This window comes from Frankliniella occidentalis, unplaced genomic scaffold (assembly GCF_000697945.3).
Source record: "Frankliniella occidentalis isolate FOCC.00 unplaced genomic scaffold, Focc_3.1 Scaffold78, whole genome shotgun sequence".
NCBI lineage: Eukaryota > Metazoa > Arthropoda > Insecta > Thysanoptera > Thripidae > Frankliniella > Frankliniella occidentalis.
This window is the reverse complement of record NW_026267208.1, coordinates 1,320,184-1,345,601: the sequence shown is the minus strand read 5'-3', so window position 1 is coordinate 1,345,601 and position 25,418 is coordinate 1,320,184. Positions and strand designations below refer to the sequence as shown.

General features: G+C 47.7%; 8 protein-coding genes across 12 annotated transcripts in view; 4 read left to right on the top strand and 4 right to left on the bottom strand.

The window, feature by feature from the left end:
- The first annotated feature begins 862 nt into the window (after positions 1–862).
- Positions 863–3,223, top strand: LOC113203847 (cystathionine gamma-lyase). Of its 3 annotated transcripts, none has more exons than XM_026418768.2 (8): positions 863–1,066; positions 1,229–1,385; positions 1,469–1,756; positions 1,825–1,956; positions 2,263–2,398; positions 2,483–2,635; positions 2,719–2,893; positions 2,973–3,223. In XM_026418768.2, the coding sequence occupies exons 2-8, from the start codon at positions 1,233–1,235 to the stop codon at positions 3,121–3,123; spliced, it is 1,188 nt and encodes a 395-aa protein (XP_026274553.1). In that variant the 5' UTR covers positions 863–1,066; positions 1,229–1,232; the 3' UTR covers positions 3,124–3,223. The 3 variants fall into 3 exon arrangements, with proteins under 3 accessions (XP_026274553.1, XP_026274561.1, XP_026274546.1); XM_026418776.2 differs by having other exon boundaries at positions 863–1,137; XM_026418761.2 differs by having other exon boundaries at positions 864–1,038.
- On the bottom strand, positions 3,214–5,288 carry LOC113203869 (twinfilin). The gene is made up of 8 exons (XM_026418789.2): positions 5,121–5,288; positions 4,960–5,037; positions 4,752–4,863; positions 4,498–4,663; positions 4,186–4,429; positions 3,969–4,112; positions 3,773–3,894; positions 3,214–3,540 (listed from the first exon to the last, which is right to left on the bottom strand). Exons 1-8 carry the CDS (start codon positions 5,143–5,145, stop codon positions 3,382–3,384), a joined length of 1,050 nt encoding a protein of 349 aa, XP_026274574.1. The 5' UTR covers positions 5,146–5,288; the 3' UTR covers positions 3,214–3,381.
- A 251-nt stretch (positions 5,289–5,539) lies between these two features.
- On the top strand, positions 5,540–7,357 carry LOC113203838 (probable 39S ribosomal protein L45, mitochondrial). Its single transcript, XM_052268899.1, has 8 exons — positions 5,540–5,747; positions 5,825–5,926; positions 6,023–6,205; positions 6,288–6,439; positions 6,525–6,573; positions 6,691–6,840; positions 6,927–7,081; positions 7,172–7,357. The coding sequence occupies exons 1-8, from the start codon at positions 5,691–5,693 to the stop codon at positions 7,278–7,280; spliced, it is 957 nt and encodes a 318-aa protein (XP_052124859.1). The 5' UTR covers positions 5,540–5,690; the 3' UTR covers positions 7,281–7,357.
- On the bottom strand, positions 7,142–9,796 carry LOC113203828 (uncharacterized). The gene is made up of 6 exons (XM_026418730.2): positions 9,616–9,796; positions 9,401–9,507; positions 9,257–9,310; positions 8,977–9,027; positions 8,827–8,895; positions 7,142–8,752 (listed from the first exon to the last, which is right to left on the bottom strand). The coding sequence occupies exons 2-6, from the start codon at positions 9,428–9,430 to the stop codon at positions 7,511–7,513; spliced, it is 1,446 nt and encodes a 481-aa protein (XP_026274515.1). The 5' UTR covers positions 9,431–9,507; positions 9,616–9,796; the 3' UTR covers positions 7,142–7,510.
- A 102-nt stretch (positions 9,797–9,898) lies between these two features.
- Positions 9,899–21,026, bottom strand: LOC113203290 (28S ribosomal protein S9, mitochondrial). The gene is made up of 11 exons (XM_026417884.2): positions 20,858–21,026; positions 20,612–20,717; positions 20,413–20,516; positions 20,168–20,332; positions 19,990–20,075; positions 19,835–19,910; positions 19,581–19,706; positions 19,451–19,493; positions 19,252–19,367; positions 10,139–10,301; positions 9,899–10,061 (listed from the first exon to the last, which is right to left on the bottom strand). The coding sequence occupies exons 1-11, from the start codon at positions 21,020–21,022 to the stop codon at positions 9,970–9,972; spliced, it is 1,242 nt and encodes a 413-aa protein (XP_026273669.2). The 5' UTR covers positions 21,023–21,026; the 3' UTR covers positions 9,899–9,969.
- Positions 10,596–19,228, top strand: LOC113203256 (transient receptor potential channel pyrexia). Of its 2 annotated transcripts, none has more exons than XM_052268896.1 (11): positions 10,596–11,044; positions 14,599–14,702; positions 14,797–14,982; positions 15,420–15,594; positions 15,705–16,679; positions 16,757–16,999; positions 17,114–17,475; positions 17,556–17,778; positions 17,869–17,912; positions 18,008–18,048; positions 18,128–18,268. In XM_052268896.1, the coding sequence occupies exons 1-10, from the start codon at positions 11,024–11,026 to the stop codon at positions 18,045–18,047; spliced, it is 2,373 nt and encodes a 790-aa protein (XP_052124856.1). In that variant the 5' UTR covers positions 10,596–11,023; the 3' UTR covers position 18,048; positions 18,128–18,268. The 2 variants fall into 2 exon arrangements, with proteins under 2 accessions (XP_052124856.1, XP_026273628.1); XM_026417843.2 differs by adding an exon at positions 18,400–19,228 and having other exon boundaries at positions 10,606–11,044; positions 17,869–18,048; positions 18,128–18,307.
- A 31-nt stretch (positions 21,027–21,057) lies between the features above and the next one.
- LOC113203272 (U4/U6 small nuclear ribonucleoprotein Prp4) lies at positions 21,058–23,599 on the top strand. Of its 2 annotated transcripts, none has more exons than XM_026417862.2 (9): positions 21,058–21,230; positions 21,349–21,531; positions 21,616–21,951; positions 22,034–22,238; positions 22,352–22,537; positions 22,620–22,835; positions 22,928–23,035; positions 23,129–23,297; positions 23,378–23,599. In XM_026417862.2, the coding sequence occupies exons 2-9, from the start codon at positions 21,354–21,356 to the stop codon at positions 23,519–23,521; spliced, it is 1,542 nt and encodes a 513-aa protein (XP_026273647.1). In that variant the 5' UTR covers positions 21,058–21,230; positions 21,349–21,353; the 3' UTR covers positions 23,522–23,599. The 2 variants fall into 2 exon arrangements, with proteins under 2 accessions (XP_026273647.1, XP_052124858.1); XM_052268898.1 differs by having other exon boundaries at positions 21,330–21,531.
- Positions 23,535–25,418, bottom strand: part of LOC113203295 (uncharacterized) — a 5,934-nt gene continuing 4,050 nt past the window's right edge. The window contains exons 3-4 of the mRNA XM_052268900.1: positions 24,359–24,682; positions 23,535–24,283 (exon numbers count right to left, since the gene is read on the bottom strand). Coding sequence (XP_052124860.1) covers positions 24,044–24,283; positions 24,359–24,613 — 495 coding nt within the window. The 5' untranslated portion in view covers positions 24,614–24,682 and the 3' untranslated portion in view covers positions 23,535–24,043. The remainder of the gene's footprint in view (positions 24,284–24,358; positions 24,683–25,418) is intronic.

The window sequence follows — 25,418 nt, the reverse complement described above, 5'->3', positions numbered from 1 at the left end:
ACCCGGATTATGTCGCACCTGCGTACTTGTCGTGGTCATGCCAACAGGATGACTTGTCGGGGATTAGGGGTCCGGGGGGAGTGAGGGGTAGAGGGAGGGGGCAGACACGTCCTATTTGTCCTCGCAACTATTCCACGGTCCACGGTTGCGACGCGACATGTCTTCGGGACGCCCCCTTTACCTGAGCGCACACTTGTGTGGTCCGCATGGCCATTATTGCCAAGCGTAAATTATCAAAAATGATTTGTGAACTGCGAGAATCAGAATTAAAGAGGGAAGTCAGGAAGGAGCAAACAAAAATGGAGAGATGGCACCGCTACAAGCCCCCTCCCCCCTCCTCCTCACAGCTCTAATTCAGAGACTCGGAAACACGAATATACAAAACATGCAAATTATACTGAGGACAATGACGCCAAAAAATAATCACATACCGCTGACTCACGACAGCATGCAACCCAAACGTCGCCGGTGCCGGTTGGGCTGCCTAAGGATCGGGCGCCGCGCTCGCCCGATCCTCAACACAACCTGGTTTGGGGTTTGGCATAAACTAGTAACGAGCAGTGACAAGACTGACAAAACGTAAAATGCTCTCGTAAAAACAATCATGGTATTCTACCAGACCAGAGCCCTCTCATGCACAAATTTCGTCACATTTATGGGAAGGTGGAGAAGGGGCTTTGCGACGCGACTCATCTGGTGGATCAGTTTCGGATATAGGGCCGCGTGTTCGGGGTTCGGGTCGACACTCACCTTGTTCGGAGAGCGTTCGGGGTTCGGAGGTGGTGTGGGTGGCGGGGTGGCGTGACGCAACATCTGGCCCCCTCCTCTCCCTCTCCCCACCCCCCTCTTTTCTTCTCTCTCTTTCTAGTCCAAGTGGTGTGCCGTGTGCCTCATCTTGCTTGCACGCAGTCAGAAAAGCCGGCCCCCCTCGTGCTCAACAGCTGTACAGTCGTGGACTCTAATCAGTGGTTGATGATTGCAGCGCGTCAGTTGCCGCCGGTTATTTACCCTGTGCTACTGAGGCCCCTACCAGTTGAGGTAATCACAGCTGTCATCACTATTTTTGGTGAGACGTTTTAGGGCTAACCTCGCGTCGTGGACCAGTTGTCTGTTGCATGTCTCTCTGCCTTATTGTGTGTCTGTTCACATGTTCCTTTTTTGGCGTGTAGCTCTCTTAGCCCTAGCTGTCGTGACCCTCATAGAAATTCTGTTTTATGTATTTCCCTAGAACCATGAGTCTTGAAGGATACCTGCCCAGAGGCCCAGGCTTTGCTACTGCTGCTATTCATGGTGGAAACGACCCGGAGAAATGGAATTGCAGAGCAGTGGTACCAGGCATCTTCACATCAACCACCTACAAACAAGATGCCCCAGCTGAACATAGGGTAGTTATAATTTGAATGGTGCTGAGGGAAAGGTTGAGCTCAAATTTGTTTCCACTAATACATCACTACCTTATTCCATAAAGGGATACGAGTATGCCAGGAGCAACAACCCAACACGGGAGTGTGCTGAAGAATGCTTGGCAGCTGTTGAAGGAGCCAAGCATTGTTTGACTTTCTCATCTGGTCTTGGTGCAACAACAGTCATTGCAAGTCTTCTAGATGCAGGGGACCATATAGTAGCGATGGATGATCTTTATGGTGGCACATTCCGTTACTTTTCGAAGGTTCATACTCGCATGGGAGTAAAGATAACATTTGTTGATGCTCGTGATCCTAGCAAAGTGGAAGCAGCAATGCAACCAAATACTAAGGTAAAATGTCTGTTATACTCGCATGATTTTTTTTAAAGTGTACATAATTAAACTGAATATGTTTTCAGATGGTATGGATAGAAACTCCAACGAACCCTTTACTTAAAATTGCTGACATTCAAGCTATCAGCAAAGTTGTCCATAGCAAGCCTAATGTAATTTTGGTGGTTGACAATACCTTTTCCACGTGCTACAATCAGGTACACTACACACTAAATGGCGAGGGACAATTTTTGTACGTAGGCTGGATGTGTCTTTGAGCACATCTAAACCAAATTCAAATTTGCATCCAAGTCACATACAAAATATAGCATTTGTACCTAGCCTAGGTACACTTTGTACCTCTGTACAGACAAATTTGTATCTGATGAAGATGTGCTCAAAGACACATCTAACTAAGGTACAAAAATTGTCCCTCCCCATTTAGAGTGTAGTTTGATATTCCTTCTCAAAAGTTTTAGTTTGCATTCATTTTAATACTATTGTTTTGTTTTTCCCTTTTATAGAAACCTCTTTTGTTAGGAGCTGATATTGTCATGTATTCTCTGACCAAATACATGAATGGTCACAGTGATGTAATCATGGGTTCAGCACTAACTAATGATGATGAACTACACAAAAACCTTCGATTCTTACAGAATGGTATGAAATTTACTTACCTTCAACGATCTTAAAGTTTCAAGGGATACAGTTGATCTTATACTATTTTTATTATTTCTACCGCAGCAATGGGTGTGATACCCGCTCCATTTGAGTGCTCACAACTCAACCGAAGCTTAAAAACCTTAGCTGTAAGGATGCAACAGCACATGAAAAGTGGACTGATTGTTGGTCAGTTCTTGGAGAAGCACCCTCTTGTTGAGAAAGTAATTCATCCTGGTGAGTTAAAATGCCATCATGTTTCTAAGTTTTGCTATTCTAAACCTTGCTTTGATTTATTTTTGCAATGTTTTGTATTTTAGGTCTGCCTTCTCATCCCCAACATGATTTAGTAAAAAAGCAGTGTTATGGGGTCAGTGGAATGCTGTCATTTTATTTGAAAGGAGGTCTATCAGAAAGCAGGAAGTTTCTTAGTTCCCTGAAAGTCTTCACTCTTGCAGAATCTCTTGGTGGCTATGAATCATTGGCTGAACTTCCGTTAGTATATATTATTGATATTCTGTGATTATGGTTTATATTAATTTAAGATTTTTAAGTCTATTTTTAATTTTTTCAGATCTGTCATGACCCATGCTTCAGTTCCACCAGAACAGCGAGCTGAGCTTGGTATAACAGACAATCTTATTCGGTTGTCTGTAGGTTTGGAAGATCCAGAAGACTTGCTTGCTGACCTAGACCAGGCTCTCAAAAGAGCTGTTTCATCTTAAATTCATTTGGAACATCATTTTTAATTAATTTCAATGAAATGTAACATGTCTATACTTACACCAATTTTAACTAAAATAAAAACTGTCATATCCAAAAACAGATTTTATTTTTATGAATATTATGACATAAGTATACAAGAAAGTTCTTTCACATCTTCCATTAAAAATTTCTCAAATACAATAATAAAAATGCATATAGATTTGCAGCACCAATATAAATACTGTGAAGTATAACAATAACTTGAGCTCCAGGTACAACTACTCCACTGGAGATGCTTGTGGTTTAGTGAGACGTTTGGCACCACGATTGGGTGGCCCTTTAGGCTTTGCAAATTTAGGCCTGTGTAGATTTTTCTTTGGATGAATCTCATCTTGAAGAAACTCTTCAGTCAGTTCTGAACCCGAGTCAATCTCCAGCTGAATTGAATAAAATATTTTTGTTAGAAAGGAAAAGAGTTACAATTAAAGTTGCTTATGACATATCTGTACTAGGGCTAATGTATCTTCAACTTCAATGAGACCAATATTAAATGCGGGGAAAGTAAAATCCGTTCATGCACTTTAAAGCAGAGTGCTATAGAAAGGGTGTATGTGCACAAGAGTACGATTTGATCTACTGCAATACTAAAACAAGTTTAAAGAGAACTACCTTTTTGGTGATTTCTAATCCAATATTCTGCTCAATGTCAGACAACAATGGAGCCTTGCAGCTGGAGTATAACATCCTCTCTTTGATAGAGCAAGAATAACCAGGCATTGAGTATATAAAAACTGCAATAAAATTTGTTAGGGTTATAAGTTTGATAATCTCATCCACTGGATGTTTATTAGAGGAAAGTTCTTACCAACAGACTCAATGTAGTCTCCTTCATGTGTGTGCTTGAAATTAAACAGATGGTAACGAGCACTGTCGCTAGGAACTTTGGACGGGAGTTTATCCAAACTCACATTACCTGAACTCACAAGGTGGATCCGCTCCTCATCTAAATCTACACATTTTCACAATGTCAAAAGTTTTGCAAAGAATAGAATGTTTAATGTGGCATATTTTAGAAAAGGTACCTATTCTAAGCTGAACATAGGTGTGAAGCTTGTCCGCCATGCCAATTACAGCTTGGCGAGCAGAGTCTGTCATAGGAAAAGCCACACCACCCAACGTTTGATGTCTCGTATCAACACCCACACTGGCTGCAACGCCTCTTTCAGACCTGCGTAATTCAGCCAATTCTTCTTCTCGAGATGTGAGTGGGGCAGGTGCCATTTCATTTTTTTTGTGTTTCAGGAAACCGCTCATGGTAATGTCATCCTGTAAAGGTAAAAAGTATGTAATAACTTTGAATGGTAATTTTAAAAACAAGACAATTATGTAAGTACCTTGACTGTTCCATGTAACTCTTCCTTAATTTGACCACTACCAAACTCCTGTTTCAAAGTTGCCTTTGTTGAGGCATACAACATTTTCTGACGAACAGGGGCATCATCTGGTGACCAGCTGATTAGCATCCAGTAATATGCACCAGTACTATCTTTAGAATCCAGCCTGATTGACATGAGATGTGGCATATTTCAAGAATAGCAAATGCGGATTATAATCATATTGACCGATTTAAGTTAATTAAGGCTATTACCTGTACAAAATGTAGCATGGTTGCGATTCACTTATTAATGGAATAATCAGTCTCTCATAATCATCTTCCCAACTCCCTTTGACTTTGTCGTCCCCTGCTAAGATAAGCTGTTCTGAAATGTTGAATTTAAGAAATTATGAGTAACTACTCTAAATGAAAATTCAAGAAAGACAAAGTCCAATAGCAATACAAACTCAGAAGTACGTACCATTATCTATTGACACTTTAAATACTCGAATATTTCCATCTCTACATTTTCCAAAGAAAGATTTCAGCTCTTGGTTGGCTGGATGAAGGAAGGAAAACAAAGTAAGAAATTGATACTGTCACTTTAGAAATTGTACTACAGGCTTCAATGAAAGTTTTTACCTCTTATACCAGTTTGATGAGACATTTTCTTGAGCTTTGTTAATTATTTTGTTTGTTTGTGGGGGAAAGTTGCAATAAGCAATATATAAGTGACTAATGTTGACAGTTAGGGAAGGTTAGGTGCTTTCGTTTCAGACCCCCCTTCGCCCCCTCCTTCCCCTCCTCTTTCAATTTTATTTTCACTTTCCTTTGTGCCTTGTACCAACCGACATGTTTAGTTAAGAGCTTTATCATTTATGAACATTTTTTTTATCGAAATCAGATTAAGCGTAGAACAATGAGATGTTTTTCTATCTGCAACATTGTCGATTTAATATTGTAATAATAATGTATCTTTTCATGATTAAGACTAGTTCCCTTTTTTTTAGAAAGTTGTTACCTTGTATACCTACAACCAACGTCGTGTATGAGAAATACTAAGTTCGTTTATTCGTTTGTCTTAAGGTTAGGTTATGTTACCGTTGTGTACCAGTGTTGAAGTTTTTTCCAATTTGGTGTTATTTTCACTGCTACTATAAATCGTTATATTCTCGTGAACTTATAGGGAGGTATTTTTGATAAGACACTGAAATGGCTTTCCGACTTCTTCCGTTTCAACCTGTATTAGGTCATGTGCACTGTTCCTTGGTAAGATTATCGTCTGCACTTTCTTCTATATGCTACTTAAAAATTGGAAAAAATTACATTTACAATCTGTTGTTTAGCGAGGAATTTTATGTGCATCATCCGTGGAATACAAACAAGTCCGTGAGTTTGTGAATAATAAACATAGAGATATGAAATTCAGAAACTTGCGAAGATTAAAGGTAATTGACGTAATTCCCACATTGTTATTATTTTGAAAACTAAAGACATGTCTATGTTAAATTAATCGAAAATCAATTGTTTGTCTTGTGTTTAAGGTTGACACTAAAGTCCCACTCAAGTATATGAATAAGTATGAAAGAGGTGTGAAGGAAGGCTATTATCAAAATATCAGAAACATCAAAAAATTGTGGAGGGAAAGAGAAATTGTTGCAAGTGCTTCAAACCAGGTGGTTGATGAATTTGTGCCACCAGAAAATTTGGGAACAGCTATTACAGAGGTAACATCAACTCAAAATGACAAATGTCTACTGACGCAACAAGCAATTCGTGTTTCGTTTACCTATTTCTCTATGTCATCAGGAGATTAAGAAGAAGTGGAGCGACATTGGCAAATTTGGAAAAGATAAATTGGCTATTCGTAAAATTAGACAATTTGAACCAGAATTCAATTTAAAGGTGTTTCAACCTGATGCTCTTGAAATTTACATCAAGGCTCACGAATGTCTGGCATCGTAAGTTTGGTCCATTTTGTGACTGTAAAGTACCTTGTATAAGCCAAATTGGTTGTCAGAGTTATTGGAAAATTTTGTTTTACAGGAATGATCTTGATAGTTTGGGTGATTACGTAACTGAACATGCCAGATTGGTAAGTCTATTTCTGCTTTTAAGCTTATTTTTTTTTTATTGTAAGCTTATTTCTGGTTTTAAAAGACATGTAGTAGAGTTTTACTACAGTGCACCTTATTCATCACATGTATTACAGACCATGCTCTTGAATGCCTCAAAGCGAACTATTCATTGGAAGTTCTTGCAATCATTGGAATCTCCCAAAGTTGTTCAAGTGCGTTTATTTAAGATAGATGAAGCAGGTTCTACCTTTGCACAATTAACTGTAAGATTGCTGACACAACAGGTAAGGCACAATTGTAGGTCAATTTTGCAGATGGCGGTACTCATTCATAAATAATTACTTGATTCTCTCATTATTGAAAATAACAGATGCTGGCAGTATATGACAGGTTTGGAAGACTCATTTATGGAAGTGAAATTCTAGCAAAAGATGTGTTGGAGTATGCTGTTTTTGAAAAACAATTGAGTGATGAATATGGAACTTGGAGATTACATGGAAAAGTTATCCCTAATGATCGCATCCGGTAAGTTTAACTTTTTTGACTAATGTTTGTTCTGTTGTAGTTTGGTATGTGACAAATAAATCTCACTCTTTGATTATTATTTTTTTTCAGAATGGCTGAGCATACATTTGTTGCATCCAAAGAACAGCCACAAGAAAGTTCTGCTGTAATGACAGAGACAGCTCCAGAAGAAGATAAGCAAGCTGTTATTGCAAAGTAATAGCTGTATGTAACTCACAGAAATTGTTTTTGCAATAAGGTAACCCATACCAATAAATAACTTACACAAAAGTCAAATATTTCACACATTTCAAATTAAACTTTTTATATTTGATTAAGGGAAGCTTGAATTCCAGGAAAAAACAGTTGATTCTGGACACATTTCATTGGTAATAAGTAAATGACTATCATTACACACCATTCTACGTTCTGCCACTGTTTCTGAACAGTTCATGATACAAAAATCATTTCTATGTCATCATAGTTATCATCATACAAAATTTTTACATTTGGCCTTTTTTCATTGAAAACGTCAAGTGTCTTTCTCATTTCTTCAGTAACATGGGAAGAAGACAAATCAATTACAGCTATTTTGGGAAGACAGTTATCTAGCAATGATACTTGACTTGGGTTATCAAATCCGTTAAAATCAAAGAAATGCATTTCTTTCAGAAGAGGGTTGTTATTCAAGAACATGTTGAAGGTGTTTTCTTCAACAGTAGACTCAAATCCCCAAAATTCAGTAAGATGGTTGAATTTAGAAAGCAAATGCCACACAAAACCCTCTTTCTCACCCTCTGTCTCAAGGACGCTTTGCAGGGTTAATTTCCAAACTCCACTCAGCATAGGCATTTTTCTGAACCATTCTAAGTCCCTATCCTCTTTACCATTGTCAAACACAGCCAAGACTTTAAGATGCGGCATTTGTGAGATAACTCTCAAGCAGCCTGTGCTCACCATCAGCTCTTCTACTTGAGACCCCTGAAAAATTCCAGCATCCAATAAAGATACAGCATCATGAGGAAGCTGACATGGCAAGTGTAAAGTTCTTAAAGTTGATTTGCATAACATGATGAGATCACGTATGAAAAGGCACTCTTCAGAAATAAAAGATACACTGTCAATCTTCAAAGTACGTAAATGTGGGTGTTCTTTGGTCAGATCCCATTCATCCCAGTCTCTCCAACACTCTCCAACCATGTGAAGATGTGTCAGCCTTTTCATTCCTGCAAGAATAGATTGGAAAGAGGGACCACCTGTCTCAGGTAGCTGCTGCTTGTGGCAGTGAACTAAACCTGAATCAACAGGCATACTAAGTTGCTGTAAACTTAACTTGTTGTGATCAAGAAGAGCAATCAGATCCGAAGGGGAAGGCCATGTAGGGTGCCATTCAGAATCCCCTATTATGACCAACTTCTTGATTCTAGGCCCTCGAATCAAATGATTCAGAGCATCGGGAGGATAAGAGGGTAGTATATACACCTCTCCAATACAAGAGGCTTCTTTTAAAACCTGAGTGCACAGTTCAATGTTTTTGTCTTCCAAAATCAACTGGGTCTGGTTGAGTGTGCATGGATCTTTGGCAACTCTTTCCCAACGCATGCACACTTTGGACAAACAGCCAAAGACATCTTGGGCTTGGAAGTATGAAAATATTTTCTGAAGTAGTTCATCAAATAAATCATCGATTGTCTATAAAACAATGAGACCATATTAAATAAAATATTATTTGATTAAGAAATAACTCACATTACCCAGATACAGACCAATGGTTCTCTTTCTTCACTGTTTTCGATTTCCAACATTTCAGCTGCTGCTTGGTCAAGAAATTTGACCTAAATGGACAAATAGTGGTGTACTTCAATAAAAGATTTAAAAACAGTAGACAACAAATCAAAATTAATTATTTTACATACCTCTTGCTCATCATCAGGCATATCATTGAATGCTCCATCACCTTTCCTTCGCTGCATTCAGAAAACAAAATTATATATAAATTATATTGTTGTTAATGTCGTTTGCATGCTATCTGAGGGGTCAGAGATTCATCACAATGATTTTTAAGTGAGGAAAAAGACAAACAACATAGTAACAATAACTAGGTTGCTGAATTCTAGCTCACTTCAATGTCATATTGATGAATCTCGGTCCATTTGTACAAGTTGTGCAACTGGGCACGATGTCACAAACACGTACCTTAGCGTGCGAGGACGAGTCAGCATTTTCCTGGTCTAAACTTTTCTTGTGCCTCTGTAAACAAACGTGCTTTTTTATGCTAAGACCCGTTCTTGGAGAATGCAAAATAAATTAAGTTGAAATGAAATATTTCAGCAGGCTTACCTCAAATGTGGAACATCCCTCGCCATCCATTACAGTGGATTTCAAGTATTTCAAGTCAACTAAAAATTATGTAATTTCATGTCTTCCACAGTCAAAAGTAACTGTCACTATATTTTCATTCATTATCAGTAAAAAAAACACACCACGTAGTAGACTTGGGTAAAGTTTATAACCTACATCGACAGCGTTGAGTTGATCAAAAAATGTAAACAAACCTAAGTCATGAACCAAATTCCATTACCCGATAAAAAATACGAGAAAGGAAAATTTGTAGAATTAACAAAAATATACGTGGAGCGTAAAGCAACGAGAAATACAACCGAATTGGAACTGTCTGCTTCAATATTTTGATTGTTTTAACACAATTTTATATTTTTCATACCAGGGAGAGACCACCATGAGTAAGAGAAATTTACGTTGTGTGCTCTTTTTTGCGGTGTTGCCTAGATCTTAGGCTGATGTTGACCAAAGGACTGTGTAGGCGAACATAGCGAATACAGGATAACGAAACGTGCAGATTTATTATCGCAATATACGTGTGGAAGATACAAAACAACATAGCCGCCTCTCTATCGCTTGAGCCAGGTGTAACCGCGCCGGGCGCCAGCCTTGCCGAACTTCTTGCGTTCCTTCACGCGGGGATCGCGCCTCAGAAGACCAGCTGAAAACACAAAGCATACCGTGTCAGGGGGGGCTCGATCGAGTCGCCGACGAAGGCGAGGTCACGGTCATACTCACCGAGCTGGAGCTTGACGCGGCCCTGCTCGTCGACGAGGGCGGCCAGGCACAAGGAGGTGGCGTAGCGGATGGCGCCGGACTGGCCGTTGAAACCGCCGCCCTCCACCGTCACCTCCGTGTCCACCTTCTCCATCAGGCCCGTCACCTGGTACGGGAACAGCACCTGCGACACATAGAACAACGGGAACGTCAGCACCTCAGGCCCGCCAGCTGGGGCAGGACAGGACTCCCCCAGGGGCTCGACTCCCAGATTGAGGTCCCGCGAGCCTGGGGCCACGCAGGTCACACAGAAGAAGGCGGGCTGAACCATGAGCGAGAGAGTGAGTCAGAGCGACAGAGAGAGTGTGCGTGTGTATGAGCGAGCGAGGAAGTGGTGCTAGACCGCTCTGCCCCGCCCCGCCCCCACCCGCTAAGCCCTAGGGGCTCAAGACGCACTGCTGTTTAGCGTGGTGTGGCGGAGCGCGGCGGGGCGCGGCAGGGCGCGGCGGGGCACGGCGGGGCCGTCCAGCGCGTTTGGGCCCGGCGGGTCCGCTTCAGTCGTGCGCCAGGCCAGACGGTGACTGGAGCGGCAGCAGCCTGGAGACTGGAGTGGCGCGCCGCCCCGGCCAGCACCCCGTTCACGTGGCGCGCAGCGCGTAGTAACCCCCCGTCGTTGACGACGTCCCGACGACGGACCCGGACACCTTCTTCCGCGCTGTCGCGGTCAAGACACCGACCGAGGGCAGGGATACCCATCATCGTCATCGGAGGCGGCCGAGGAAGACCTTCGCCTCCGCACCGGCACACGGCGGCAGTGTGTTGTAGTGTGTGTACCATACTGGGCCGAGCGTCAACAGCGGCCTCTGCGACGGCGAGTGACATCCGAGCGGCCCGGCATGCAACAACATGACGGACGAAAGTGACGAGGTAAGGAATTAGCAGCACCCGGGGACATGAGTGCGCCGCGCGCGCTGGGCCGAGACGACGACGACGCGACGGGCGAGGGACTTCATTTGCTATGGGATCGGAAACCGGTTACATTTTCGCTCAAATCTGGAGCGCGAGTAAATTAAAACTCAATCCAGCCCTATAAGACGGCGTACGGCGTGTGTGAAAAAAGGGGGGAATAACCGCAAGATTACAGTATACACACAAGGCAGGTCGAAATGCAATATTTTCCCCGCGAATTACGTTCGTCGACCGGGTGGCCGGCGACGTCCATGCCCGCTAACGACCGGGGCACACACACACACACGTGTGGGAAAGGATTCGAGGCGCAATCACGCTGCTGCTACTGCGCGCCGCCGGGTCACATGTCACTCCGCGGCGCGACCTTTTGATAAGGACACGGAGACACAGAATGAGGGAGATGGAGAGAGGGGGGGGGGAGTGCTGAATGGAGAAAGTACATACAAGGCGTGCGAACATCCGGCCCAAAACAGGCGGGCCAGGCTGTCCGTCCCGTTCGTCCACTCCAAGTCAAATCTAAGCAGGACTCGTCCGGACGCAGCGCGACCAGCCAGGAGGCGGCAGCGAGGGCAGGTTCCAGGCGGGACGCCCGGCCCCGGCGGGGTAGGCCGCTGGCTCCGCCCGCGTGCGCGCTACGGGGACGGGTTGCCTACCCGGCAGGCGGCCCCCGTTAGGCGCGTTGGAGCGTGGAAGTACAGAGGAGCGCCGGAAGGGGAAGGCCGGGGGAGGAGGAGGGGATTAGAAGGGGAGGGTGGAAGCTGCTGGATGTGCAGCAACAACAACAACAACAACAACGCCGGCACACGTACGACTTCCACGGCCCGCGGGAGAGAGATAAGTGGCCGCGAAAACATTGGGTCGTCGAGCCGGCGCCGCTCCTTGAGGACATATAATCGCAAACGGAGGCTCCTTTGCTCCAGTTGCAGACAGAGTGGCGCCCGCATGACGCACACAAACAAGCAATGGGACGAGCGCGCGAAGAAAAAACAAGAGCAATCGAGTCAATCAGCACGGCGAGCACGTAGATCCCACGGGTGGGCGCGCCAGCGATGGGCAGCAATCACAACACCGCCACCGTCCAGCAACTCCAATCAATTACACTGCTTTAATTTGGCGCCATGTGCTTATTTGCCGCGGCGCACCTCCGAGCTGTGCGGTCCGGCCAGGCGCGGCCTTCTCCTTACAGGCGCGCGAAGTGCGGTGATGATAGAATCCTGGAGAGGACTCATCTCGGGGCCGGGCGGAGCGCGCGAGCAGTGAGTACTGTAGTATATGCGCTTCACATGTAATGGTCCTCTGGGCCTGCTGGGCCCGGCTCCCGGCCCGGCGGTGGCCGCGCATTGACTCAGCAGCCGAGCAGCGGGCCGCACGCTCCGGCAGCGCCCCGCCAGGCCCCGCCAGGCCCCGCCAGGCCCCGCCGCCGCCAGGCGTTCAAGTCTCCTGGAGCGTCGCGACGCGCATTCCTCCTGGGGGCGTCCGTGCGTCCGCCGCCTCATGCAGTGTTGCCAATCACCGGCGGCGGCGCTGCGGGCGGCGGGAGGAGGATGACGGGCCCAAACTCGAAAAAGAAAATAACCATCTCGAATAAGCAAATCCGTGTTTTTGCGAGAAAGCCGCGCCGCGTGCGGTCTCCGTGAGGTCCAGGGTCCAAGAGGGCTTCGGCCCCGGTCGCGCCTAGCGGCATACCCCGCGGGGGACAACAGAAGCTGATGGGCCCGTGACGCAACGGACCACGAGATATCGCGACGGAGGGTGTCCGACCGTCTGGAGGTGGAGGAGGAGACCGCAGCCAAACAAACACACATTCAGGCAGAGACTTTTGCCGTCGTCGCACTCCGACCCTACTTCTGACGTCACTGAAGTGGAAAGTGCAGGGCCCCTGCACAAAGCTCATCAAACACTGTCGTCACAGAGGACTCACGTGGCACCACGCTTCGTACATCGAGAGGATTTCGAGGGTATCCCCTTCCCCGCCACCCCGGCACGCAATCTCGCCGATGACGAATGGCGGCGACCCCACCGTTTTTACGGAAGTCCGAGATGAGTGCGGGAGAAAGGGGCCGGCCGCCGCCTGCCTGAGTCACTATAGTGCGGCGCGCGACGCGTGTTGCGTTCTTCTTAGCAGCGGCTCGCTAATCCGCGACAGGGAACTGGGCCACTTAGTATTATACCGCGCACTGATCATCACTGAGCATTTCCGTTCGCAATTATTTATTCTTTCAAGTTGTGCACAGTCTGGCCGCCACTCCTGTCCTCCCGCTACACGGCAGCGTGGAAGTCCCACGTTGTGCAACTGAAGGGAATTTCGCCCGAGGCGCCTCGACGGCGGCGGCAACGGCGCTACGTCGGACCGAGCCGCGAAGCTGTTAATTGAACGGAGTCATAAACTCTCCACGTCGCCTAACGATCGCAGGGAGCAACACGAGGTCGCAGCTAACTGGGGGGGACACCTGCGACATGGCGAACGAACACGGAGGAGCGCAGAGGACGTCAAGAAGGTCGCGAGCATTCCATTCCAGTGGACGCGGAACGCCTTGAGGACGGGGGAGCAGCGTCGCCCAGTCAGGTCAGGACCGACCCGGGCAGATAGCAGACAACAACACCACCTCGCCGATCTGACTCACGTCACATCGCGTGATGTCTGCGTCGAGCACGCGGGGGGGGGGGGGCGTGGGAGAGTTAACGGTCCGCACGGGGGCAAGCACGAGAGATAAGGGCACAGCATCTCGCACCGTCCCGCTCCGCTGGACCAGCAGACCGGCTGGCTGGGGCCACATGGGGGGCACCGCGAACCGCACCGGCGTAGTGCTGAGTGTAATTGTCCACCCAGATTGTGGGTGTGTGAGAGCGAGCGCGAGCCGGGAGCACGGCTCGATGGGATCGCGTCACTTGCACGTCACTTTATATGCTCCAAGCGCGGCGCGCAGCCAGTGCGGGGGCTTCCCGCGGCGGCGGCGCCGCCCGCCAGTGACTGTAGTGACTCACGCCCCCGCCCTCCTCCTGCACGACCCGGGCGGCGTGATCGCCCGGATAAGATAACCGCGCCCGGCCGGACAGTGGACAGTGATGCGCGCGATTCGCCGTGTTTATAAAACACCGCGACCTGGCGCACCGGCGGGCGCCCCGGCCTAGCTCGTAGCTCGTCCCCAACCAGGATTTCCATATCTCGGAGCTCGCTTTGGGCTTCGGGTCCGGCCCGGCCCCCTGGCCCCGGCCCCCACACGCCGCAAAGCGTCCCACTCTCTGGACCGCGCCGCCGGAGTGCGCGAGCGCTCCACGGCCCCACCTCGCGCCGCCCCCCAAATTGTATACGACAAAAAGATAATAAAACTAGGAAATCATTCCCGATTGTGGTCGGGACCGGCAGTACCGTGTGGTCGGCAGGGAGGAAAAGAGGGGGAAAAGGAGGGAGGGGGCATGGAAAGTGGCTCTCTGTCGGGCCCGGGGGACTTTGGAGGGACCATGGAGGCACCAAAACCTACAATAACAACCCACGTCGCCCTGCGTTTCAGGACTACCGCCGAGCGCCCCGGGCCAAGCGGAGCTCCTCCGTGGGCGTCGACGAGCTCAACCAGTTCAACGAGAAGAAGAACCTTCGCCAGGTCGGCTCGCCGAGGTGAGTACTCTCCGCTCCGTGCCTTCCGCAAGTATCCAAACCGTCCCCCGCATATCACACCATCATCACCGCGAGCTTGTACACGCCCTTATAGGTACAAGACGGCTGGGCCTTCCCTGTCGGCGCGATGGCGCAGCTTCCGGCGCAAGCAGCGCGTCACCTCGACCAGCGCCGGGGACCTGCAGCACATGGGCGTCGTCGACCTGGACGCGGGCGTCGAGGACCTCGACGATGAGAAGGCCATCGTGCTCGACGAGAGCCCGCCCTCCGAGGACTACGGGTGAGTAAAGTGCACACAAACGGGACGCGACCGGAGGTTGCGGACGGCCCTGGCACCGCGCCACGCGCCCGCCGGCGACATTACATGTGGCGCACTGTGCGCACAGCGCCCTTGGCTAAATGAGATTTATTGTGACGTTGGTTCAACTCACCGCACGGCTGTCCTTTTTATCATCCTATGGTCGGGCGTGCAGGGCAGGCCGGCCGTGACTTTAAGCCCGGCGGCCTACCTGTATTAATATTAATGCCCCCGACGACCGAAGGTGACCACCATGTAGCCGATGGCACTTGCAAACAAATAAAAACAATAATGTGCGATGCGACGCGGTTGTGGAGGGGAACTCCCTTCCTCGGGGGGCGCGACCAATGCGAAACGAGCCTGCGCTGTGGCGGACTGAGCTATGCTCTGTACTCATGCTGTGTACCTGCTTCCCGCAGCTTCTTCGAGAGCCTGGACGGGCGCCTGGACGACGAGCTGTGCGTGCGGATCTGCAAGGACACGATCCGGGGCAACCTGATGGAGCTCATGCGGACGCTGAGCGGCAGCGGCACCCCGGCCGTTCGCCTCGAGGACCTGGAGGCCGGAAAGGTGTCGCCTGACTCCGTCGCCAAGGTGAGCCGCGCCGCGCCGGCCCAGCCGCGCGGTCCAGCCCTTCAAGGGCGCCGCTAAGTGACTGGGCTGAGCAGCTGAGCCCACACGCCACTCCGCGTTGTTGTCCGCAGGTTTTGGCGGGCCGGGGGCCGACGGAGCGCAGCGTCGCGCTGCTGTGGGCTTGCTTCCTGGGGCGCGCGGACCTGGCCAGGGCCATCCTGGACGCTGGAGCGGACCTTCACTACGCCGAGCCGAGCGACGGCCTAGGCGCGCTGCACCTGGCCGCCTTCTCCGGCTCCGTCGAGCTCACCAAGCTCATGCTGGCAAAGGGGATCGACGTCAACAAGGTGCACCGGTCCTTCGCGCCGCTGCAGTGCGCCATGTTCGGCAACGCGGTGGAGACGGCGCGGGTGCTGCTGCGCGCGGGCGCCACGCTGTCACCGGCCGCGGGCCACTACCACCGCCACGTGCTCGCCAAGCAGCCGTCGGCGACCACGGTGCCGCTGGCGGCGCTCAGCGTGCCGCTGGCCGTGCCGCTGGGCGCCGGCACGCCGCTCGACAACGGCGTGCCCATGACGCCCGTCGCGGTCTCCAGGGCCACCACCCCATGCGGCGACGGGGAGCCGCGCGACAGCGAGTGCCCGCTGCACTGCGCCGTGCGCGCGGGCGCGGGGGCGGCCGACTGCGTCCAGCTGCTGCTCGAGGTGGGCGCCGACCCGTGCTGCGTCGAGCCGGACGGCGGCGGCTGGACCCCGCTGCACATCGCGGCCGACCGGGGCGCGGTGCGCACCGTCAGGCTGCTGCTGGACGCGGGCGCGGCGCTGGCGGCCACCACGTGGGAGCGCGGGCTCTCGCCGCTGCACGTGGCCGCCGAGGCCGGCTGGTCCGAGGTCGTGTCGCTGCTGCTGGACCGCGGCGCCGACCCCGCCGCGCTCACCCTGCGCCGCCAGACGCCGCTGCACCTCGCTGCGCGCGCCCAGAGCGTCGACTGCGTCGAGACGCTGCTCCGCGAGGCGCGCAGCGACCCCAACGCCGCCGACGTCGACCAGCGCACCCCGCTGCACTCCGCCGTCGGTAAGGCCATCGTGGCCTACGACATGGTCGAGGTGAGTGGCAGGGTGCGGCGCCAGGTGGTACCCTCGTGAAAGGGGATCAAACGCTAACCAGGCTCTCGCCCCTGCAGATGCTCATCAACGCCCGCGCCGACGTGAACGCCCGCGACCGCTACGGATACACGCCGCTGCACGTCGCCGCGCTCAACGAGCTGTCCACGTGCGTCGAGACGCTGCTGTTCCACGGCGCCGACGTGAGCGCCAGGACGCGAGGGGGGACGCCGGCGCTCAGCATCATCGCCAGGAAGACCCCCGCCTCGCTCGCCATGCTCGGCCAGCGCCTGGACGCGGCCATCAGCATGCACGACCCGGAGGTGGGGCACTGGCATTATGTGGGGGCACGGAGTCAGCGGGGACGCGTCGGGATGAGGGCACCCGGGGCCCAGGGCGAGGCGCATCTGTGACCACGAAGGTTCTTTTGATTGTAGGTGTCGCACCGGGAGGTGGAGCTGAAGTTGGATTTCCGACCCATCCTTCAGCACTGCCACCAGGACGAGACGTCATTTCTCAAGACATTTGTGGACGAGGAAGGACAAAAGAAATTTCTGGAGCACCCACTGTGCCAGGCTTTTTTGCACTTAAAGTGGCAGAAGGTCCGCAAGGTCTACGCGATCCGGATAGGCATGTGGGCCGTGTTCACCGTCCTGCTCACCCTGTACATCCTCACGGCCCTCGCGCATGATTGTTACAATGAGGCGAGGAACGTCACACTCACTCCCGATTTTTGCTTAAACAACTCCATGATAGGCACATTTCTTAGGGAGAACCCAACAGTCATAGAAGTAGAATGGTAACAGAGACAGTCAAAGCACATTGACCAATATCGCTGCCACTGAAAAATGCTGAAACTCTCTGATTATGTTTTTGTAGGTATATCCTCGTGGTTCTCACTTCCTTGGAAATGATACGGAAAACTATCTGGATGTCAGCATACACCTCACCCTATCAATACTTGTCACAGTCAGACAACCTGATTGAATGGCCAGTACTTGCAAGTGTATTTGCAGTATCTTTTATATATTCTGGAAAAACATATGTCTGGCAAAACCACTTAGGAGCTTTCTCTGTCCTGTTTGCTTGGATTAATTTAATGGTGTGTATAACTTGAAACTATTTCTGTGTAATTGAAGATTTAAACAAAAATTGGAGCCCACCTTTTCATGTATTAGCTAATAATTTTCAGGTGATGATTGGTCAACTTCCAGTGTTTGGCACGTATGTTGCTATGTATGTCCGAGTACAAACTGAAGTTGCTAAGCTGCTGTTGGCTTATGCCTGTCTTTTAATAGGATTTACTATCACATTTTGTGTTATGTTTCCAGCAACACAAACATTTTCCAACCCATTTGTTGGCTTCATTAAAGTAAGTTCCTTGAGAAATTTTTGATTAAAATTAAAATTAGAGCTCATTATAAACTACTTCCAAAATTACTTTTGTCTAGGTTTTAGTGATGATGACAGGAGAATTGGATTTTGAAGACCTACTGTCTGTTGGTGGTGCAACCAATAATCCCACACTGTTACTTACTGTGTCAGCTCACCTGACTTTTGTCATGTTCCTGCTGTCAGTGACAATTGTTTTAATGAATCTTATGGTTGGTATTGCTGTACACGACATACAGGTAAGGAAAAAGTACTTTAAAAAATATGGTTTGTTGAGTGCATCTGCATCACCATTATTACTAATATTGAGCTTGTGGTGCTTTTCTCACAGGGCCTGAAGAAAACAGCAATTCTTTCCAAGCTTGTACGTCAGACAAATCTTATATCATACATAGAAGGTGCTCTGTTTAAAGGATATCTACCTAGGCATATACAGAAGCTACTGTGTCGATCTGTACTTGTCTCACCCTCAGGTTACAGAGTGGTTTTGCATGTTAAACCACTGAATCCTAGAGAGATCAGACTCCCAAAGCCAGTATTAGCTGCAGCTTATGAAGTGGCAAAACAAAGACGGAAAGGAAAACATACTATCTCATCATATGGATCTCATCGCACAATGTGGCAAGGCATAAATACTGGCACTCAATCAAATATCAACCAACTGACGCAGGAAGTGCGTGAGCTCAGAGAAGCAATGAGAGAGCTGTTAATAAGTCTCAACCCTGATAATGATTTACTAACCATACACTAGGATTTAGTGAAATCATAGATTATCAAAGACAGTTCACAAATAATATTTACTGTGATAATTTTTTTTTTAGTTTTGGTTTAATCCTAGGCAACAAGCACTCTGATAATGTGCTTTAAATTAATGTGACTTAATGTGTATTAGTACAAGTAAATGCACTTTAATTTGTGATGAGTTAAGATTAGCAAATATGAGATTTTTATAGCTTTAAATTAAGTATCGTTTTGTATTGAGTGAAAACTGAAGTATGTATGCATAAATGCTAAGCAAATTACCTTGTGTTTCTTATATTGACTCCTCATAAGCTCATTAGTTTGAGCAGTCATTTAATCAGAGTTCAGTGAGTTAATGAATAATGACTCATTAAATTCACTAGTAAAACCGTAATAAAAGACCGTCAATCTAAAATTAATGACCCAAGGCCAAATTACTCACGTGTTCCCTGGCTCCCACATCAGAGAAATACAGAAGGCCTGGTTGTCCATTAATGACAAATTTGCCTTCTCCTGGAGAACGGATGGTCACTGTTGCCACAGCTGTTTTCCTCTTGGCTGTATTACAAGACAACACGAAATATAAGATATTGTACAGCAAGTTGTGTCAAAAACAGGAAATTCAAAGGTGGATGACTTACTAGTGTGCTGAACACTGTACCGGCCGTCTGGGTCTTGCTGAATCTGGAAAAGTAGTTACAAAACTGTACTGTGACAAGAAAATATTGGCAATACAATGGGTCGGTAAACAGCGAATTCAGAACCACTCACTTCTGGAAACACCATTTCGGTCATATTAACTGTAGTGGCTTTTCTATAATTCATCAAAAAGTCTTTAAAATGGCCCGACATAGGATGTTGAGCCAATCTCTCAAGGGCCTGCATAGTCTGCTCAAACTGGAACAATTATGATCTTAATTTTAGTTCATTTTTAACATAAAATTGCATGAAATTATCAAAAGAAACGGAAGTTGTACAGTTTGAATTAAGTAAATTAGGAAATTTAAAAATTATGAAATGCTTACGTGATCATCTCTAATACTTTCATTGATGGTCTTCTCCATTTCGCTAATATCTTGCCATTCTGAGGTAACCAAATCCCTAAACAAAAATTAATGTGCCCATGAGAAGGTTTGTTATAGAAGAAACTGCAACACAGTAGGTATAAATAAACACTTACATTTTGTTTTCCTTTTCAGGTGTGTGCCCTTTCCTGTGAATTTGTTCAAGTAATTTTTCAGCCCTATTTATTCTTTTCACAGTTTCCTGAAAAAATAGATCAAAAGAATTAAACCATAACATTTTGATTCAGCTGTGGATCGCTATGTTCAAGTAATTAATGAGTGATTTCTCCATACAAATTGAGTTTCATAAAGATGGGATGCCCCTGTGTAGAAAAGAAAATGAAAAGGACGCCCATTGATGTCAAATTTAGCCTTCTCTATTGTTTCTTCAGGAGGCGCCATTTCTGGTCTAGCCAATTTTTGAAATAATCCAGAAGGTAGGAGGTATTCAACACTTTTCTGGAAATAAATAATGTGTTCTTAATTACCAGAGAATGAGCAGAGAATACAGTCAAGCCTGCTCTTAAAATCAAACCTACATCAACATCTTTGGGTGTGAAGTGTGCTGGATCCTCACCCATTATGTTTGCTAAAAATCTTTTACCATCACTATACTCCTTTGACTCTACGATCAAATTTTCCTCTGAAACAAGGATTACACATTTTTAGTACACTCATAAAGTTTTAGATTTATATACTCGTATACTAGTAAGCAACACTGGACACACAAGTACATACCAAATTGCTTAACTCGGTCAATATATGCACGCATCGCTCTGCTGATAGGTTTCTTTTTTTTAATTGTAACATTTTCTTTCGCTGCCTGTGAAGAATAGGCAACAACCTAAAACAAATAATTATCAGAAGTTAAATACATGAGAAGGGGACATTAGATGGGAACCATAACCTTCCAAATAACACAAAGCTTGTAACAACAATTAATGAGACAGCGACGATTGGTATAATACGCAGGAAATAGCTTACTGATTTGTTATGAATGGAAGAAAATCTTAAATTACTTCGTAACAACAAAGATATACTGTTCATTTTCCCGTTTTCAAAGTGTTCTCTTGCAAGTGTGTTTTTCGGCTCTCTTTTCATGAATCCATGATCCATAAATTTGTCATCACGAAGCATACAGTTTTCCATTCACATTCACATTGACGTTCGACTAGCAGACTCTTCCCCCCTCCCTCCCCTCCCCTCCAAGATCCGTTTACTTACCGGTTTGTGTACTGTTTGTACTTTTGTTTTATCCGAAAAGTTTTGTGAAGTTTTGATTCTTTTCGTTTTGAGTTGCATTGTCCTTTACGCTTCACTTTATCGCTGATTGTTGGAAGCAATCAGCTGTTTCATTGTAAGTCTTCCCTATGTTCTAAATGTTTCACATATTTGTGGTTATGTTTTCTTTAATAACAATTTCAGCAGATATATATATTATACAGCTCAATCTTAGATTCTAAATTATTTCACAGAAACGATGTCTGATGATGAGGACATTCAGTATGTCAAAAAGACTAAAACCATTCACTATGCATCCTTGGAGGAACAAGAGCGGACAAGGCAAGCTACAGAGATGGCCAGAGAAGACAGTGACGATGATGACTCTGACAAGGAAGGGCAGTCCATGGACTTTGGAAATATTAACACACATGATGGTAAAGTTTTAAATTAATCAGGCTAATTCTTTTCAAGTATCAACCATGTTAACTTGATTGTTATATTGTCACAATGCTTTTCAGAATACTTTGACTTGGAGGAGGAAATGTCCAAAGACAAACAAGCACTTTTAGAGGAATTTGAAAGGCGTAAGAAGGCACGCCAAATTAATGTTCCAACAGACGATGGAGAAGTTAAAAAGAATTTAAGACAGTTAGGAGAACCAATATGTTTGTTTGGAGAGGGCCCTGCAGAACGGAGAAGTCGCTTGAGAGATTGGCTCTCCAGACTTGGAGATGATGCAATTAAGAGAAAACAAGAACAGGAAGAGGAACGAATTCAGCAAGAAAAAGATCAGGAATCAACATGGTATCATGAAGGTCCTGAGTCATTGAAGGTTTCTCGTTTGTGGCTTGCTCGTAAGTTTTGTAGAATTTTCTTTTCATTTTAAAATTTATCTTTGGTCTATTCTATCACCTCTTACATTTCATTTCTGTGCAGAGTATTCATTAGTTCGTGCTCGAGAGCGTCTGGAGGCAGCTCGTGAAGAACTGAAGCTCCCAGAAGCTACAAGGACTGCTCATCGTCAAGAGGTTCACAAGAGGCTTCAAGCAGTGTCTATTTTTGCCTCACAGATTGGAGACACCAGACCTATCTCCTATTGTCAATTCAGTCCTAACTCAAAAATGCTTGCTACTGGATCTTGGTGAGTAAAACAATAGTGAAGCCCGAGTGAAGCCAATAATGTCTCTTAGAACTCTTTCAAGTAGATTCTAACATTCATGACACTCTTTCCTAATTCTGTTCCAATTTTTAAAGGAGTGGTATGTGCAAGATTTGGTCTATACCAGAATGTGAACAAATTCACACACTCAGAGGTCATCAGTGCAATGTTGGAGCAGTCATTTTTCATCCAAATGCTACTCAAGACAATGCAAATCAGGCTGTTTGTGCTCTTGCATCATGTGCTGCTGATGGTTCAGTGAAACTGTGGACGTTAGAAAGGTACTTCTTGTTTTATGATCTAAAATAGGCAGAGAATAGAATTTGAGCTGTATCATCATCTGTATGTTTCTTTTGTCTGCAGTGAAGAGCCGCTTGCTGATGTAGAGGGCCATGCTCCACATAGAGTTTCACGAATTGGATTCCATCCCTCAGGGCGGTTCTTAGGAACGTGTTGTTTTGACAACTCATGGAGGTTGTGGGATCTTGAACAGTGCTCTGAAGTTCTGCACCAAGAAGGCCACACAAAGCCTGTGTATTGTTTATCTTTTCAGAGAGATGGATCAGTGGCTGCAACAGGGTAAGGATAAGTTTTACATGGCATGGCATGACTAAATGTTTCTATTACTGTTTTTAACAGAGTTTTAATGAGCAATTTATGTTTGGGTGTAGTGGACTTGATGCATTTGGAAGAGTGTGGGACCTTCGGACTGGACGTTGCATCATGTTTATGGAAGGGCACCTTAAAGCAATTTATGGTGTTGATTTTTCTCCTGATGGGTAAGTAAACTAATTCAACAAGTATCTGAGGTACAATGTTTATGATCTAATCTAGGTATCCTCATTAATCTTTTGTTCTCTACATCTTTTAAGTTATCACATTGCTACTGGCAGTGAAGATAATACATGCCGTATTTGGGACCTTCGCAAACGCCAGTGTATATATACAATTCCTGCTCACACTAATCTAGTATCTGATGTCAAATACCAGAGGGAGAATGGCACATTTTTGGTCTCTGCATCTTATGACAATACTGCCAAGGTATTTGTGTGCTTCAAACGCTAAGATAATGTGAATTTTGTTTCTAAAACTTTCTAAAATTTTACAATTTTTTGTTTTAGGTTTGGTCTAATAAGACATTCCAGCCTGTAAAGACCCTCTCAGGACATGATGGTAAAGTAATGTGTGTAGATGTATCACCTGACACTCAGTATATAGCTACTTGTTCGTATGACAGGACTTTCAAATTGTGGGCACCTGAATAATAATGTACATATGTCTAAAGAACTGATAAATGTAACAATTTAATAATGAAGTAAAAAAGAATTTTCTTGACACTGTAATTCCTTGAGTCTCATTAACAATCAAGTATAGGATAGATTCATCACTTTCACTGCAAATCTTCTCATTTCTCTCAAATTCAAATCAGGCTGTAATACTGTCCACAAGAATGAGGCAACAACAACCTGTAGCAGTTCTCCTTGATTCCACCCGTGTTTCGTGGTTCAGTTAGTTCTTTACACTTGTCTTATTGGTCTAATCTGCCTAGAAAAAAAAAATATGAGCCAACTGTGTTCATCACAGATTGGCGCCACGTTCACGCTGGACACTCCGAGGAAAGGGGAGCACTGCGCGGGGATTCAAAGCCAGGACTCTAGAGGCCTAGAGTCGGGGCCGAGCGGCGCGTCGCGGGAGCTGGGCGCGTGCTAGACAAGCTGCGCGGTCTCGCGTAGCGTCGAGCAGAGGTGGATCGAACATGTAGGCGCCGGGGGGCCCGCCGGCCGTCCTCATCCCGCCTCTTGGGGGCGGCTCGATGCGCCTGCCGCCCCCGAGAAGGCCGCGGCGTGCGCGCCGGCGGGGCGGGAGGGGGGCGTCACTTTATCGTCCTGGAAGGTGATGATGGTGAAGTAGGGCGGCGGCTGCAGGTCGCCCGGCCGGCTGGGCGAGAGCATGATGGCGTCATACGTGGGCGGCAGGTCCGTCGACGAGATGAGGTGCAGCCGGCTGTTGACCGAGGGGATGTCGTTCTGCAAGCACGAGCAGCGCGTCAGCAAATAGAGGTCGTTACGTTAGAGCGGACACACTGCGGCCCCGCTACTCACCCTGAGCCTGCCCCGGTTGTACTCCCTCCGGTTGCAGCAGAAGCCCAGGCGGTACATGGTGTAGAGGCAGACGCCGAGGCTGATGAAGAGCAGCGCGAAGCCCAGCGACATGAGGCGCTCCCGGGGGCCGTCGTCGACGGGCACGTCCTCGCCGGGCACATCCGGGAGCCCCGCCGGGGCCGGGCCGGGGGGCTTCGTGTCCGGAGTGTTGTCGGGGTCCTGGGCGGGCGGCAGCCTCGCGCCGCGCTGCAGCATCACCCCGAGGACCAGCAGCAGGCACACGCACAGCGACACGAGCAGGGCGTCGAAGATCCCGCGCCCGGTCTGGAAACGAAACGGGGGGAGTGATGATAAAAACAAACAAAACCGATTAGTTTCTCGCCGTCCAGCCGTCTAGACTGTCTGGACCGGGCCTCCGCCGGAACCCAACCCAACCTGTCGCGCCCCGTGGTCGGTTGGGCGGTACAGCTTGCGCTGGTTCGGGTTTCAGTTGGCAACAGGGGCGGAGCGGACAAGTAAAGGACGAAGGTGACGCGCGTGGATTCGGCGGGAGGGCGACCCATCCGGTTTGTCCGGTGAGGCGGGAGGGCTCACGGAGTGCTCCACCCCGGTTCGCGCCGGGGCCGGGGAGGACGTCGTGCTCACGAGGACTCATCATTAGCCAGGCGACAACGGCGGCGACGCCGAAGAGAGCGTGCGCGCGCGCGCGCGGCGGCGGCACGAAACGCACCCTTCGATAAGGCTGTTGTCCAAACCGTTGCCGTTTTGTGACCTCATCTTGCTGGCTGCTGACGTCAGTCGCTCATGTGCGCCTCTATCCTCGACCCGTTCGCTCCCGCGAGTGGGACGGAGTGAGTGCACCTCGGCGCGCGCGCGCGCCCTCCCGCCCACGCAGCAAGGTGAAGGTTTATTGGAGGCAGGTGTGTCATGTCGCAGGTGATGAGCCTCATCCTCTTCCTCGTGATGGAGGGTCACTGGCTGCGCTCTGCGGAACGTCTGAATCCGCGTCGTACGCATCGGCAGCAGAACCAGATCACACCAGTGTAACTACCCCCCCCCC